Source organism: Cheilinus undulatus, linkage group 4 (genome assembly GCF_018320785.1).
Source record: "Cheilinus undulatus linkage group 4, ASM1832078v1, whole genome shotgun sequence".
NCBI lineage: Eukaryota > Metazoa > Chordata > Actinopteri > Labriformes > Labridae > Cheilinus > Cheilinus undulatus.
In genome coordinates this window covers 49878610-49896521 of record NC_054868.1, presented here as the reverse complement: position 1 = coordinate 49896521, position 17912 = coordinate 49878610, and the positions used below count along the sequence as shown (strand labels likewise).

General features: G+C 40.8%; 2 protein-coding genes across 4 annotated transcripts in view; both read left to right on the top strand.

Moving 5' to 3' along the window:
* Positions 1 to 5443, top strand: part of tab1 (TGF-beta activated kinase 1/MAP3K7 binding protein 1) — a 41282-nt gene extending 35839 nt beyond the window's left edge. For 2 of the 3 annotated variants that reach the window (XM_041786279.1, XM_041786277.1), the window contains exons 10-11: positions 1746 to 1899; positions 4768 to 5443. In XM_041786279.1, coding sequence (XP_041642213.1) covers positions 1746 to 1899; positions 4768 to 4993 — 380 coding nt within the window. In that variant the 3' untranslated portion in view covers positions 4994 to 5443. The remainder of the gene's footprint in view (positions 1 to 1745; positions 1900 to 4767) is intronic. The other variant, XM_041786278.1, reaches the window with a different exon arrangement.
* Positions 5444 to 14947: 9504 nt separating this feature from the next.
* Positions 14948 to 17912, top strand: part of mgat3b (beta-1,4-mannosyl-glycoprotein 4-beta-N-acetylglucosaminyltransferase b) — a 163728-nt gene continuing 160763 nt past the window's right edge. The window contains exon 1 of the mRNA XM_041785722.1: positions 14948 to 15041. The gene's annotated coding sequence lies outside the window, so the exon portion shown is untranslated. The remainder of the gene's footprint in view (positions 15042 to 17912) is intronic.

Here is a 17912-nt window from a genome sequence, read left to right as displayed (position 1 = left end):
ATTGTTATCCATGAATTTTCAAATTTACTGATTTACAAAAACCTGAATAAATAGTAAAGCACATTATTATTTCTTGATTACTATGTCAAATTATAGTTTTTTACTTGCATTCCTGAACAGAAAATTAGTTTTAGTGGTTGAATGTTATGCTTGATTCATTTCTGACTTCTCAGAGAAGCCAAGTGAGCCGGCTCAAATTTGGGTGAATTCAGTTTGAAATTCCTCATTCCTGTTCAAAATGGTAAAACGTGGAGAGCTGACTGAAAATGAAAGAGTCCGCATTAAAGCACTTCATGATGCTGGATGGTCTCTGAGACAAATATGTCAGGTGGTCTAATAAATTTGATAAGCACTGTCGCTAACAGTGCTAGTGCTGCCAGCTTTCTATCGTCTTTGCAAGTTAGTGTCCACATTCAGAGGCCGAATGCTATCACTGAATACTTTGTATGTATGAATATAATCTGACACACTAGAAAACGAGACGTCAGCTTTCAAAAATGTCCTTTTAAGTAGTTTTATTTAGTCAAGGCAAAACGGACTGTTCAACACTGAAGAAGACCACAAGTCAAAACGCGTTGTACCTTGTGCCAATAAAACTACTTAAAGGACATTTTTTGAGTGCTGACGTCTCCTTTTCTAGTGAGTCTTTTTTGTTGTGCACCTTAAAGAGTTAATTGTTGGAGGGTGCTTCTTTTTTCGCTCTCTCTATAATCTGACACAGCCTGTGTTCAACACTATTTTTTTAGCCAGTAGTTCTTGGGTGGGTCAGAACCCAAAAGTGAGTCCCAGAGGTGATTTCCATCTAAGAGTCTTTTTATTGCTTTGGTTCCGAAGTTTAAGTTTTTGACGGCAGAGAGGAAGTACGATTGCCTTGCAGATTTTTTCCCTGTATTCAAGAGTTCTCAATGTGAGTTTACTCAAAGGAGATTTTCTCTGCGATGTTTAAGCTAACTTAGGGTAATTTTCCTTTAAGGGTTAAATTTTTCCTAGGATTTTTGGGAGCGTTTTCTTCGGGCATTCCCCCAAACTTGTTGGTACTCTTCTCTTTGACATTTCCTTTCAATCTAAGAAAACTTCTCATTAATGAAATGTCACAAAAATTTAAGCAATCCTCTGGAGTAATATTTCAGGAATTTTCAGTGGAAGCATAAGGGAATTTGGGGAATTTTTCCCAGAAACTTCCAGAAATCGTCTACAATACTTTCCCAGAAATTTTCTTCATTCCTATTTTCTTTCGTCTCTTTGTAATGTCACATTTCTATCTAATTTGGGTCACAATTCGCCATAATGGGAACCTGTGGTGGTTCCTCAGGCTAGACAAGTTTGGTTCTATATCAAAATAGTGCTAAACTGCACTCTCTGCAAGAGGTTATCAGTGCTATTGGTTCATTGTTGTTTACACTGGATGAAAGGGAATTGTGTCAGAGTTTTGGGCCTCAACATATGAAAAATATTATTTTAACTGACTAGTAGTTCTGGTTCAGAGTAAGGATCCTAAGTAGAGTAGGCATTCTTTGCATGCTCTGTGCTCTCTGCACTATGCATTGTCCTCTGCCTTCCAATACGGCCATAAAATAGCGGGATAACATGCATTGTTTTCATGCGAAATGTAAATCGTAGGGAATGTAAAGAATGTACAGAACTGTAAAGTTCTTTTTGTTTTTGCCATGTGAAATACCATCAGTTTGCAGCTGCAGAGCTAGGTCAGGTAGTTACTAGCTTACAGGAGTCTTTCTGTCTTACAGGTGGCCGCATCTATCCCGTGTCAGTGCCATACTCCAACAGCCAGAGCACGAGTAAAACCAGTGTCACCCTCTCACTGGTAATGCCATCTCAAAGTACCCTCACCAATGGGACCAACACGGCCTCCACCCTGGAGGAAGGCACCCCAACACCAGGGTAAGTTTACTTCAGGTTCCCTCTGAACCTCGCATATCATCTGCTTGGTTTCTACTGTCTCACATATTTCTCTCTTCTGTGCACGCTCTTAGTAAGCTTTCACTTTTTTTTCATGACTCTGATGTTCCTGCTTCTGCTGTGAACGTGATTCTGACTCCTCTCCTCCCTCCCTGTTGTTGAGTTTATTTTGGGTGTAATTTAGATAAGCAAGATTTTCTACTCCCTCATTCCTCCCTTGCTTTATTTATTTTAGGTAAGCTTGATTTTCACTCCCCTTCCTCCCTGCGCTGCCGTGCTTATTTATGTGTCAGCATGGTTTTTAGCTCCCCATTGTTCTGCCACTGTGTGTGAGCTGTATCCTGCCAGGATCCTACCAATAGCTCAACATTGAGCTTAAACATTAAGATAATATGAGTGTTTTAATGCATTTAAATTATTATTACTTCTGTGGGGTGTTTTTAGGGATTTTTGACATTCTGCTACAAAAATAGATTAGACAGAAGTCTGCAATGCCCTGACAGGAAGCACAGTAGGTGTAAAAAAGCTTGTAAGCTAGAGCACCACACGATGGCACAATGGTCTTTTGTACAACTCTGAAGTAACTTCAGTGGCATTTTTTTAATCTTTCATCATGATGATTGTGATTTGAACAATCTTGTGCACACACAGAGTAAACAGGAATGTGAACTCACGTACATTTGATTGGCCAGTGCAGGGTATTGTTGAATGACTGCTCATTGCAGCAGAAGTTGAGCCTGGGTAAAAACCTTTTTCCAGGCGTCTCCAACCCAGCCTTTTTTCCTCCAAAGGAGAGGACAGGGTTTTCCCAGGCTCAAGTCTCAATCCTTTTACCTTTCAACACTTAAACGCCAGTGTCATTACTGTATCGTTTACATCCTTCATTCAGTACAGAGCTCTTGCAGCAAAACATTGAAATTGTTCACACAAAAGCTACTTAAATTTCTCTACATTTCACTGTAGTTTTTGGAGTGTAAGCCATCAACAAGCAAGTATATCTCCAGGCTTGAGTTAATTATATAATTCATAACAAAGCAGGATTTATTGATTCACAACTGGTGGATCAGGACCCAAAAGTGGGTCATGGAGCTGTTTTCAGTAAGTTGCACATGTGCAAAAAAGATCTAGAGCTGAGTGATATGGCCTAAAATTATTAGAGTATTACAAATTTAACAGGAATAACACATTTGTAATGCATTTTCAATCACTGCACCCCCTTCTACCTCTAAAACAAGTCTGTTATGGCATACTCAACTCATGTCTGAGCATAAGATTTAAAACTGCTTTATTAAGTCTGTGTGTTTAGTTCTCTGTGCAGAAGCCAGTCTGCTCTGACCTTGTCAAAATGAGATGGACATATTTAAAAAGAAACAAAAATTAAATTAGTCATGATTAGAAATGTAATCTATGGAGTCATATTAGGGTCGCCTCTAAAGATAAAACCAAAAAAAATCAAAAGGGTCTGTGAAAAGTGAAAATTTGGGGGTAAAAAAATAAATTGTTGGGAAATTTACAAGAACAAAAAGGAAATTTTAGGAAGAAAAGGAAAGGAAAGTTTGTAAAGTCTTAAACTTTGACATTAGAAACTACATTTTTGGAATGGAAGAGACATGCAGGAAATAGTGCCACGGGCCAGACTTGAACCTGGGTCGCCTGCATACATGGTGCGCGCCTTAACCACTCAACTACCGGCGTGCCCCAGAAACTACATTTTTTAAAGTTTTAAAATCCTAAATTTAACATGGTCAAGGCAAAAATTTACAGTCAACCAAACTTTCAAAAAGGGTGGATTTTCAACATTCTTTCACCTTTATAATCTTAGAAATACACATTTTTGGTTCAAGCAGTTTAAGACTGTTAAAGTAAAAAAAACAAACAAACTCAAATTTTTTTTTTCTCTTCTTCTTTAATATTATTATAGATGTTCATAAATGTGTTTATGTACACATACCCTGCAGCAGATCTGCTTCACAGTGAGTGTTCAAGTTGATTTTGAAGGTGGCAAATGTAAGTCACTTCTGAATTGTTGGCCGTATGTTGCTCAAGATGGTACTGCCCTAAGTCACAGCAGATTTTCTTTTTTTGGTCATGCGTTCCTTTCCCCTTATGGTTCAGTCTGAACCCTTTTCATTCATTAAATAGAAGCGGTTGCAAAGTGTTCAGAAATAATTGATAGATTGATTTTCATTAAGAGCGGAGTGGTTGTTCCTGAGGCTCAAACAGAGGAGAAACACAGATTTAGAGCTTTTATCAGCATGCTGAGACTGAATCTAAACCTGCAGTACAAAGAAAGTGACCATCAGCAGCTCTCTGCTACTGACTACTGCTTTCTGTTTTCAGCATGTGCACGCTCTCCTTCCTTCATTTTCTCCTTGCTTGCTCCTTCACAAAGATGCTTCTTTATCTTCCTGTCACTCACCGTCTAACTCGCATCTTTATTTCTCTTCCTCGTTGGTCCCAACCTGCCAATATCCATCCTGTGTCCTCCGCTCTGTCCTTGCCTTTTTTTTTTCTCTCTTTTAGCATGTTCAATCCCGCTACCTGCCAACCTTCAGTTGACATCCTGCAGCCTATAATTGAACTCCCTTTTTCCCCTTTCTCTCCTCTTCCTCCTCTCCCCCTTTCCACCTCTCTCTTCTCTCTCTCCACCACCCCTCCCCCTCCCTGCCCCTTCCCTCAATCCACCTCCCTACAATGTCTCCCCACCCTCAACATGGACCCTTTCCTCTCCTTGGATGCCCCAACGTCATCCTCCTTCATCCCTACCCTCATACCCGCACCCTGTTCCTCAACCCCCCCAAACCAACCACCGCTCCCCTCTTCCCTCTTTGACTCCTCCACTCCTTCCAGCAGTCAGAGTCCCACGGCTACCCTCCAGTCCACCAACACCCAGACGCAGAGCTCCAGCTCCAGCTCAGGAGACGGGAGCCTGTTCCGCCAGAGAGGGAGCCAGGCAGCTCAGCCTGATGAGACGGGACGGGTACCGCCTTATGTGGACTTCAGTCAGTTTTACCGCCTGTGGGGGAGCGACCACAGCGACGGCCAGAGCACCCAGGGAGGACTGGGGCCCCAGTGAAGAGGGCTGGGAGGGTGCAGGCTGCAGGTCTCAAAGGGATGGACTTGGTTTCTGGCATGGATTGAGAAGGGACAAAGACTTTAAAGAAGTGGTCTGGATTCAAGTTAAAATGCTTTTAATGTATCCCAAATAAAAATAAGTGGCCTAAAGGTGCATGGGGATGAGTGGAGGAAAGACTTGTGTGAAGAAAACCCCTAAAACACCTTCATCAAGTAAACTCCTGTAACAATGCTGGTAATTAATGATTGTGAATATACTGTATTATGTAATCAGGATTGTAGCTGTTATTGTTCCACGTTAAAACACGTATCTACAAACAAGAATCTCAAAGACTTGAGTTTGTGCATTTAAGAATGATAACACTGTAAGACTTTATAATGACATGAATGGGTGAGTTTTGAAGTGTTTTTTTATTGTAATGAAAGCATAAATCTAAACGTATCAAACCCTCTCCATGCTTCTTTTTTAACAAACAATACGTGATATTTAAGCCTTACACACTGCACTTTGAGTGTTTGTTTTAAAAGGAACACTGCATGATCACAAAAGTTCATCTTCTTTGATAGATATTTGTGTCTCTCATATGTATATTTAACTAAATAAAAAACTCACTAGATACACTATACTGCCAAAAGCATTCACTCACCCATCCAAATTATTGATATCAGGTGTTCCAATCACTTCCATGGCCACAGGTGTATAAAATCAAGCACTTGGGCATGCAGACTGTTTCTACAAACATTTGTGAAAGAATGGGTCACTGTCAGGAGCTCAGTCAATTCCAGCGTGGTACTGTGATAGGATGCCACTTGTGCAACAACTCCAGTTGTGAAACTCCTAAATATTCCACAGTCAACTGTCAGTGGTATTATAACAAAGTGGAAGCGATTGTGGAACAACAGCAACTCAGTCACGAAGTGGTAGGCCACGTAAAATGACGGAGCGGGGTCGGCGGATGCTGAGGCGCATAGTGCGCAGAGGTCACAAACTTTCTGCAGAGTCAGTCTCTACAGACCTCCAAATTTCATGTGGCCTTCAGATTAGCTCAAGAACAGTGCATAGAGAGCTTCATGGAATGGGTTTCCATAGCCGAGCAGCTGCATCCAAGCCACAAATTCCCATAAACACACTCCCAGAAGAGTTGAAGCTGTTATAGCTGCAAAGCGTGAACCGACATCATATTAAAGTCACTCAGTCAGTCAGTCACATACAGACCCATGTCAGGGCTGACCTTGGCGGTCAACCAGAACACAGGACTGACTGTTCAAGTGAGTACGGACCTGGCACTTAAAGAGAATTTCTAAAATGATGATTTCAGACCATCAAACACTGTCTTCTGATAGAATAAATAAAATACATCTATATAAGACAGATGACTGATGTTTGCCTGTTTTGATCTTAACAGCAGCAAAGCTGAACCTGGAGGTTTTCAAGCTTCAATGCTGAAATGATTCAGCGACGAGCCGCAGCACGAGAAGACAATGAGATGTGAGAGAGGTGACTTACTGGAAGCCGCTCTCAATCATGTGCATCACAGCCACAGTGTTTGAGTCCTTGACTGTGAAGCGTGGTCGGCTCTTTCAACATGATGGAGAAGAGAAATGGACGAGGAGACCTCAGCGGTGACAGTGATGGATGAGAAACAAAGAGGCAGAAGGGCCAGCTTTCTGTATTCACAGGCCTTTAAGGTAGAGAACCACGATTGGGCGCGGAGAGGAGGAGCAGAGGGATTGTTGGAGCAGATAGTCATTCATCACAGTCATCCCTGCATGATTTCATAATCCTCTTTGAAATCATTGAAAGTTAGATGATTCATATTTCAAACATTAAAACCATGAATGACTCTGTATTAATCATTGCCTGTAGGATATTTGTTTTAAATGCAACTTCAGGGGCAGAGTTCCATGTAAAACTCCTCTTCAAGTGACTGTAAAGCACAATCAGATATTGGTCTCTTAAGATATATCAGTCAGCAAAAAAAATAGCTTTAACTTTGAAAGACAGAACTACAGAAAATTTTAAAGTTTCATTACTTTATGGTTTTCGTGGACGAGGCCAAATGATGCACTGGGAAGCCCTAGCATGAACCGACCTCACTACTTTTCAATTGATTTTCTTTATTTTCAGCCTCTGGTTCTACAAACGTACCAGTTGAATAAGCAAAAACTGACAAAAGCAATGGTTACAGAGTAAAAAAATAGGCTTTTATTGACAAAAACTTTATGAAAATGTGCTGATTTTTATTCTACTCATTACACAATTAAACATATGGAAAGAAAAGTGACTAAAGTGTGACTAAGGGCCTATCTCATTTCTACACCTTAACGCTTTGACTTCATCTACCCCTTCCCCTTGCTCCTTGAAACAGATTGGTAAGGGGTAGGGGTGAAAACCTTCCCTTAAGAAATCAGACACCACTTGATTGCTGTTTATCATCAGACATTGCTGATAAACAGTGCCAGTAAAGCTTCATCCACCTCGTTCAATCTATGGATCTCTGTGTTAATCTTTTCTATATATTTATGTAGTTAATAGCCCTCGTTTACACGTGTACATATCGACAATACAATAAACCCCATCCCTAGAAGTTAAAGATTGAATATATGTGAAAACCTCAACTTTTTTTGATAACCATTTATAAATGCCATTTACATGCCTCCTACACTGTCCATTGTGCCATTTCGTAAGTGACTGCAGTACATGGAGTGTAATTCATCATACCCCTTGGCTTCAAGTGTAGAAATCTTCATTTCAAGGTCTAGCCTTCACCCTCGATTCAAAAGACAATTGGGACACCCCTTGACCTGACACGAACACGTAAAACCAAAGGGGATGGCTAAGGTAACGGCTAAGGGGTAGAAATAGGACCGACCCTTAATCTCCCTTCTATGGTCTCATTTGCCGCAGGGCTGTTTGGTTCACTTTAAACAAACTCTGGTCCCAGATAGTGTGGTTCATTTGGGGTGGTGTGAAGCTTACTCGAACTTTTATGTGGGCCAAACAAGTGAACTCTGGTCCAGGTAAAAACGGGGGCCTCGGTTGTGTTTCGTTTGAGGTGTGACGGCAAAGTGGAGCAACTTGTGAACCAAAGGCAGAAAGTGGCATAGTGATATATATATATATATATATATATATATATATATATATATATATATATATATGTGAATTAATGCACTCAAAAACGTGTTACTACCTTATTTACTGTCTGTATAACCATGGCAACACGTGATAGCCTCGCTCTTGTTTGGTTGCCTTCTTCTGCCCTGACTCATTCGTCTCATGCTAAGAAGGTGTTGTTTTGTTGATTTTGTCTTCTTCGATGTCTTCTTTATCACTGTTTGTTAAGGGCCATGGCACCATAAACAAATAACTGCTGGACTTTATCCAGACTGTTTAGTTTGTTTGACAAAGTGCGATCTGAAAGCAAACCAAACCACATGAGAGAGCAACACTTTCTGCGATTACATGGAGATATTCGAAGAGAAAGAGGTGGAAGCTACAGACGTGGTTTAGCTAAAGCTATTAAATGAAGATCAAAGAACCCCTCTAAAAGCTTCTCTTAGTGCAAAAGATGAACTGGCTTTGATAAAAGTTTGGTTTCGGCTTTCAAACTTGGAATTTTCTCTTCATAACACTGCTGTCTAACTACCTCAGTTTTTCAGTGATCACATCAACAGCAGGACCATCCAGTATTATTTCCAGAGACCCTTCCTGTTCTAATCTCATTCACTAAATTAACTTCAGTTATGAAACCCTAATTGGCCTAATAGGGGCTGTAATTAGAAACACACATAACAAGTCATAAGCGTTAAACACTAAATGATCTCCCTTGAATCACCAGTCGGAGCTGCTCTGTAACACACTATTGTTTGGTATCAAAGCAGACGCTGAGCATGTTACTAATCGCTCATTTTAGAGGTAATTGGTGTTTTCCTGCTGCTCAGGCCATGACCCCATTCTTGAGAAGTGGGTTCAATTAGCTTTATTGCTCCTTGTAGAAAATAAAGGGAAATGAAAAGGTAGGTGAATGATGAGAGGCTGATGCCACCATCACTGTGCTGCAACACTTGTTAAATCCAGCAGCGTTAAATCCAGTACACATTATTCTGCTCAGATGTTGTTGGGTAGTTTTTATGAAAGCGTGGAGAGATAAACCATGGTGCCTCACTGTAGGAACTGTATTCCACCAACATGCTGTGTAGCTTCATGTCCTGCTGTGATGGATGGTCTCAGTGGCAGCTCGATTTGAGCTCTGTGGCCTTGAATGCTGATGATCCTTGACTTTGCACCAGAGCCTCGGAGACATTTAACACTTCAGTTTGTCCATGCACACAACTAAACCTCTAACCTTGCAAAGCTGATTTGCCAGATTCGACGTCTGTCATCAGGCAGATCCATCTTGCAAAGTTCCAACCTGAAACAATCGTGCATGGTCTGAGAGTGGACCTGACCAATCAGAGTCATTTAAAGAGAATGGGGTGGTAGCTATGAGAAGGGTTTAGTTGTCCTGAAAGCTGGCAGCAGTTATTAGCAGTCATTTTTGTCGGATCTGGACAGAGATGATTTTTGCACTTCTTCTTACTGTAGACTGACCAGACCTCCTGATTTACCCGGGATTGTCCCATTTTCAGGCTCCCATATCCCTACAATAATCTAGAAAACAATATGTCCCATTTTTGAATAACCCCTGTCTTGGTGTTACCCAGTGGTAATACTAAAACAATGCTCCAAGCCTGTTTCATTTCCTCAGTATTTGTCTGTATACATCGTTGCCTATTGGCAGTTGCTATTTAACCAGTAGAAAAACATAACTGAGGCACCACATGTCATATCTCACCCCTCATTTGTCTGTACATGTGCCAATCTCAGCGTGCTGACCGGACCTGATAGGCTGGCTGTTATGCTGTAAAGGACCTTACCTGTAATTTACACATTTACTGGCTTGAATCATGTTTAGAGCGCTTTTCATTGCAGAGCAGCCCTGAGCAACTTGAGGCACATGATCATGGAAGACTATGAGTTCATGCAGGAATGGTATGCCAACAATGGATTAATTGCCTTTTCAGGGGTAATTTGTCATTCATTTGGACATGTTTCCATGGCTTCATTGCTTCTACTATGATTGAGTACATAAGGGGTTGAAATGTTCATGTTTGCTACAAAGGATTAGCAGTTTCATTTAAAATTGTGAGTCAGTCTGTAACCCACTGACCTCCTGATGACTTGTAGCTCGTGCTGCAGGATGAGACGTAATGTTTATATAGTGATGATTTACTGTCAGGAGTCTGTGCATTGAATTGTATGTTGAAGTTGACTGGATACTTTGCATGTCTTCCGAACTATCTGGATCAATCTGGTATGCGTGGATTGCAGGGTTTGGCAGCAGTTGTCATTGAACCTAGACCTGACGCATATCTCCAGCAGAGCAGAGCAGAGTGGCACTTCTAACTTCCAATTTTCACATACAGCAGTCGTGCCGCGATCTGCCAGCGAATTGTACTGCAAAGCAAATTGCTTCCTCTCCAGTCAATCAGAGCAGTTCCACTGGCCACACTCCAGTCCAGCACCAGCACGTTCTTGAAGCACCGCTCCACTCTGCTTTGTTGGAGATGCGCTGCAGGTCTATTTTCAGTACCCGCCGCTGCAGAACCATGTCGATTCAAAGCGATCGGAAAGCTTCAAACAGGAAGTCAAAGGCATAGAGTATCCGGTACCTTCAAAATACAACACAATGCATGGACTCCCAATCAATAATCATCACTTTATCAACATTACTTCCCATCCTGCAGCAAGAGCAAAGGGTCACAGTTGGTGGGTCACAGAGCTACAACAGCGCCATTGACGAGGAAAAGTTAACTTCTGGGGTAAAAAGCCACAGAATTTAGGCCCCGTCCACACTGAAACAAATTCAGGAGTAAACGCAAAAGTTTTGTGTTGTATCAGGGTTTCATCCACACGGAAACGGTGCTTTGGGAGGCCGTAAACGCTACTTTTTAAAGCCAGGTCCCAGAGTGAACAAATCTGTAAACACTTACCGTTTCATCTCTGTGTGGACAGCAAACCGCATCTTTCTTGAAACAATTACATCATACATAACGTAGTCCACTTAACGCCACATTTGCAAATCGAACCAAAGCAACAATGGCGGATTCCAGGGTCATGTTCGTGCTGCAGAAGCTACTGAGTTTATTATGGCTTTTTCAGTCGTTTTTAGTGGTTCGGTGCTTACGTGGACATTTCCTTAAAAGATCCTGTATTTACGGAAAACTTTCTCAAAATGAAATGCAAATATATTGTTATCGTCTCTGTGTAGACAAGGACTTAACATTCAAACATAAACCTTTTAACTTCTTAATGTACTCACCCATGGCAAATGCAATTATACCAAGAAATCATGTCGGAGTGAATGACAAATAAACCCCAAAAAGTTAAAATAGTCTGCTGTTGACATTCTATTCATGCATGATCTCTGCCATCCCAGTCTGCTCCCGCTGACTAGAGAGGAAGTGATTTGCCTCACGGTGTGCCTTAGGGACGGATCACTGTACAGTGGTTGTATGTGTGAATTAGGGGTCAGGGTTATCCATTGGGCTCCAAGAGAGGAAAAAAACATTCTTCACAGAGTACCAGGTTATGAATACTCTGCATTTTGCACATACTTTTAGTGTCTTTTTTCAGTATATCCAAACAAACAATGCCTTATTATTGTGACATACAGAATGTTTCTCCAATCATCCCCTGTGAATATTTTGAAAAGTCCTGTCTTTCCAAATGCTTTGTATGGGAGGTTTTTCAGATGAATATGAAATATATCAATGCAATGGGCATATGAAACAGTCAATCTGACATGTCAGGTTAAGACAGGGCGATAATGATCTGAAAGTAGATCTTTGATAATAAAAACTGATGAAAAGTAAGATTACGTTTCTGTCAAGGAGGCTGAATGTTGGTGCTGGGCTGATGGACATTCAAAATCAGTATTTCCCTACTGAGCTTATAATCTGTTGAAGAGACAAGGTGGGAAAGCAGGAGGAGCATTTGTGTGAATCAGTGTGACAGAGAGAGCACAAGCTGTTAGGTAGGTGTAATCTTTAACTGTTCTGTCCTCCATATTCTGCCCAGCACTACAGGTAGCGTCATCAGTTATAAATGAAATAGATTCATGTACACAAAGAAGCCAGTGTTACTTCTCTTGTGTGTGATAAGATGTAAATCAAAAAATGCTCTGCATTAGATGAACACACCCTGTTCAACATGACACAGGTCATAAATCTAACACAAACAGGAAATACAGCTGTAGAGGAACTAAAAAGGTTACTGTTTAGTTAGTATGAGTCAGTGTCTACTGTATGTACACATGTCTAGGCATGTCAGAGCCAAAGCATACGCAGTCAATGAAGGAGTATTCACAGGAGCAACACCTCAGAGTCAACATGTCTCAGGACTGGAAGTCAAATGTGCATCAGAATAGTAAATGGGACCTATTTTGCCACTTTTAAACCTTTCATCAAAGTCCCCTGTGACATAAGTCAAATGTTTGAGCTCTAAACAGCTCTTTGTTTCCATGGCTGTGGTTGAGATATACAGTATGTGTGGAGAAAATTTGTTCGTTTTTTTAAATTATGTTTTCATTTATCAATGGAAAGCCATCCAAACCTACCTGGCCTTATGTGCAAGAGTGATTGCCCCAGTTGTTAAATCATGAATTAACTGTGATTAACCACTTTTTTTTTTTTTTTTGTCTGAGACCCAGACCTGATCACTGCCACGCCTGTTGAATCAAGCAATCACTTAAATTGAGCCTGTCTGGTAAAGTGAAGTTGGCTAAAAGATCTAAAAAAGCAACACATCACGTCGCCATCTGAAGAAATTCAAGAACAGATGAGAAACAAAGGCAGTGACATCTATCAGCCTGGAAAGGGTCACAGAAGACACTTCTAAAGCTTGGGGCTCCAGTAAACCACAGTGAGAGCCATTATCCACAAATGGAGAAAACTTGAGACAGTGGCAAAAGCGCACCGACTCATCCAGGAGGTCACAAAAGAACCCAGAACAACATGTAAAGACCTGCAGGCCTCAATTCAGTCAGTTAAGGTCAGGGTTCATAATTCAACAGTAAGAAAGAGGCATTATGGGAAAGGCCAATACCACTGCTGACCAAAAAGAGCACAAAGGCTCGTCTCATTTTTGAATAAAAACATCCCGATGATCCTCAAGACTTTTTTAGGAAGATATTCTGTGGACTGATTAAAAATAGGTTGAACTTTTTGGAAGGTGTGTCCTCTTACATTTGGAGTAAAACTAAAAGAATTTCATCAAAAGAACACTGGCCACTGGCCATAATTGATTGAATTGTGAATTCTGATTTCTACCCCCATGCTCGTATATCACACGTTATACACCATCAGAAAGCTCTGAGTCTTAGGATTCTGGTCATGGATTCCTATCTAAAAATCACCACAGCAGCCACAATTTATGCATTTGTCTGGCAACAAACAAACAAGCAAAAGTAAAAGTGACAGCTTGACATTCAAAGCTCTCCTGTGCTCGGAAAGACTAGCCGTAATGTAAATCAAGTGTGTGTGTATGTATATGTATTTTCCAACTTTCAACCATTGAAATTACAGAGATGCCAATTCGCATGGGATTAGTATTACCCATAGACCTGTGTGTGAGCTGAAATATACAGTAGGTAGGTAATTTGCCCTGGAATTTTTACTCTGCAAATTACAGACATGGTCTTCTCACACGGATTAAAAACACAGCATTATGCGTGATTATTACAGAGCTTCCCAGGTAATCATGTGCGAGTTTGGGCTAAAGTGTCTGTATTTGGCACTCTTTAGCAATGTGAGCTTATGTGAGCGGCTACTGGGTATGTGATTTCCTGCCTCAGCATATCTGAGCAGTGTTTGCGGACCTCTTGTTTCCACTCTCTGGTTGAAAAAATAAAATTCTTCAAAAATGTTGTAGGTGTACATTTAAGCCAGAATTGTTTTTCAGCTCATTTTTACCTGAACTTGTCAAATCACGCGGAGGAGCCATACCTGTATGTGGTGCGGTATAGGCCGGCTTCCTCAATCACGTCTTGTTTGAAGGGGCAACACTCTGAAATCTCTGCAGGCTAATGGCACTAATAGTGCCAACACCCTCATACAATCCAACTTCAAAAATATGGATGGATCGTTTCACTTTGAATAAAACTAACAGACAGTTCAGTGGACAAGTGAAAAGGCATGTTCACCTTGTTTTATCAAGGCTCATTTTTCCAATCCAGCCAGAGTTCCTCATTTTCTTTCAAAATAAAAGCAGGTGTGTATCCAAACAAGGCATCATCTACCCTTAGGTACAGATCAGAAATCCAAAAGGAAACAAAAGCAGGTGATGAACCACGTTTGAAAATGCTAATATTTTGATAGCCCTGTAATATGTTTACATAATGCACAAGGGATTTAAAGCTTTTTGCAGGAGGGGTCCCTACCAGAGGAAGCTGCTGTGGCCAATTGCAAAGCTTTGCAATCCACAAACTAAGGTATCTTCAGGTAGCAGCCTGTGCTCTCAGGACTTGACCTCATTTGATTTTGCACTGAAACAGTTAGAGGTAAGAAAATGAGCAAGCTGAAACATGTAGGTGTATTGACTGATACCCTGAACACATCTCTAATCCTGTTTTTCCTCTGCAGCAGCGCACATGTGCACTCTAATAAAAAGCATGAGAACAGTCCATCACAGTCAGTGATTATATTGTGACCTCTCTATTTTTTATTGCACATTTAATAGGAGTTAAAGAGTTACCAGCTCCAGCCTCTGGGTGGGCGTGTTAAAGCTTTAAATAGCTGTTTGTCATCCAGAGCAGAGTGAATTGCCCTGTTTGCTCAGCCCACATTCACCTGCTGCTTCTTCCCTTAAAAGGCTGAGCTCATTAGTGTCACCTGGCAGATGCAGCGCTGCACACAAGAAGCACAGGAGGGTGTGGTTTACCTGGAGCTGGAACCTTCACTGCGACTGGATTCTATTTAAAAGTCATGTGAATGAGAAGAAGTGAAAGGTAAAGACACAGAGCTTTTATGTTGATTCTTGAATGAGCGTGTGGGAGAGCGGAGCTGTTTGTTTGTGTGTAAACAAATGCAGCCCTGACAGCTTGACTGCCACAGTTCTGCCAGTGAAGAAGAAATCCTGTGATCTCTATTCTGTCAAGTGTCTGAAAACTCTTACTGTGGGTGTGATGATGTCTGATGTGGTTTCTCTTCTCAAAGTAAACAGTTTCTTTTTCTTCATATGAGACTGGTGTGTCAGGAGCTGTCCTGGAAACTGTGACTTTTTCAGATGCAGGAATTGGCAGAAAAAGTGGGATAAATAGAACACAAGGTAGCTGTTTGTGTGTCGCTTAGATTATTTTGTGCACTTGTGAGAGACAGGGCTCTCATATTGTGTGGTAACATCCTAATGGTGGTGGACAGTAATGAGGTAAATTTGAGTATCTGTTCCTTACTAGAGTATTGTTTTGGGGAGACATAAACTTCACTATATTTGGAAGACAAATATTATATTTGACCCCACTACATTTCTATGAACTTCCTTGTTACTCACTAATTTTGCTCTCAGGTCAGCTGATGTCTTCCTAAAGACAATGCACCTGTTCAACAACTTCATCTTTAGGCTTTTCTTGCATTTGTTCTTTAGTAGCCTTTTTAGGGAAACCTATGCCAGTTTCATGACATGTTCTGAAATGACTGAATTGTTCTCATTTGTTCTTAATTGATGAATCCTAATCAGCATAGAAAAACAGCCCTTTTATGTCCACATAAGGGTGTGAGACTGCAGGGCTGTATGCAAACACAGAAGGCACATAAAAAAGATAAGAGACATAGCAAGGTTATTAAAGTTAACTGAAACTAGCTTAGTATAACTTGTCTTGGTTCACACTTTGAGTCTGAACCGTGAGCATTGAACTTTGTGCAGTTTGTTGTTCCCAGACTCCAAACTGAGTTGGGACAGAAGGCTTTTAAAGTTTGACTATGACCCGAAAAGCTGCTCCCGACTGGTCAGATGGATTTCTGACATGTTTGATATTTTGGTCGTACAACTCCAGACACCCCTAACCCTGCAAAGCAGATAGATACGCCTGTTTCTGTGTTTCTCACTGGCAAATCCATCTTGCAAAGCTCCCATCTGAACCGTTTGGGCTGGTTAGAAAATGACAGGACCAATCAGCGACGAAGGGCAGTACTTTCGGGCGCGGTGGAGTTGTGACATAAATAAGCAGCAACAAGAGGCAGGTGCAGATATGGCAGAAGATGTTAGAGTAGATGCTGCTAAAGCGCCAGTTTTATCAGAACTTGACGTTTCTTTGTTATAAGAAGAACAAAGAACAGCAGTGAGTTGTTTTCTTTTCAAAAATGACAAAAGTTGTGTGCTGGCATGCCTTCAGTCGCCATGGTTTGCATTATGCAGTTCTTTACGGAGTTTAATCTTTCGGTAGGGGCGCAGGCGCAGCTCATTAGTGGCTAAGTCACATGTTTTGTTGCTCTGATTGGCCTGTAAAGATGTAACAGACAGAACAATCATCCAGTCACCCTCCAAGTTTTTTTTCAAGAGGCTCTGCCCTTTCCCAAATGATGTCTATGAGTGGCTTACCAGATGGATGTGTGAAACAAATCCATCTGGCAAGCCAGGTTAATGTTGAGATAGTTTTGTAAATTTTATCTATAAAATTATGACACCTGAAGGAGGAGTCTTGTGATCATCACATTAGATAAGTTTTGCATATTGAGATAAGTTTTACATATTTGAAATCTGATTTAGCAGCAAGAGGGAACTCGGTTGATGATCAGCTTTGATAAGTTTCATACCAAACCAGTTCATCCGTCAGACTAAGGAAATGTCAGCAGAGAATGTGAAAGGTGATCACGTTAAAAGCAGCACGAAACAAGACAAGTTCACGCTTAAAGTATTAAAGTAAAAGTAATGTAAGGGGGAAAAAATGCCATTAAGGACAACAGCTTGGGCCGCACCACAGGGGCCTATAGTGCGCTACCTCACCTCCCCAAAAAAACATTTTTGTAAAGGCCATAATGACTATAATGTTATATTAAAATGTTAATGCTGAAAAATTTGGGATTCACCAGTTTCAGCCGCATTTATGCCCATTGAAAATGAACGCATTTTAGTACAATACAAATACATTCAAGAACCATATATGTGTGCTACCGACCTCCTCGCTGATGCTTGGTTGGGACATTTCACTCAAGTTCTCTTGAGTCTCTGCCACGGACATCTTCATTCTAGGCTACATACGTCTGCTGTTTCCTTGCTGGAGTGTGACATGATTTGTGTCGTGTGAAGGTGCAGTGGTTTGCGTGCAAACCAATGGGATGTCGGAATGGTATTACGTTTATACTTCTCATCCAACCACAATCAAATTCACTCTATCTGGATGACGCGATTTATCTGGATAGGTTTTTGGGTTCTTTATTTGTGTTTTTTTGAATGATGACAAGCCGGAATGAAAACAAGCTGAAATGAAACAGCAGTAACGAGGCTATTTTTAAAATGTAAGGAGTAGAAAGTTCAGATAATTGCTTGAAAATGTAAGGAGTAGAAGTTAAAAGTAGGCTGAAAAATAATTACTCCAGTAAAGTATAGATACCCAAAATTTCTACTTTAGTAAGGTAACAAAGTATTTGTACTTAGTTATTTGACTCCTCTGAGTATCATTAATGATAAAAATAAGTAACTGCTGGCTGATTATAGCACTAATAGGAAAAAAAATAAGTACACAGTTGTTTCTATCGTAGTTATAAATCCATAAATGCATGAAATGAAAATTATGATTAAAATGCCGAGTTAGACTAAAATAACAACTAAGCGGAAAGTTAGAATGATCAAACACATCAGTGGATGGCCACTTACCTTTGCT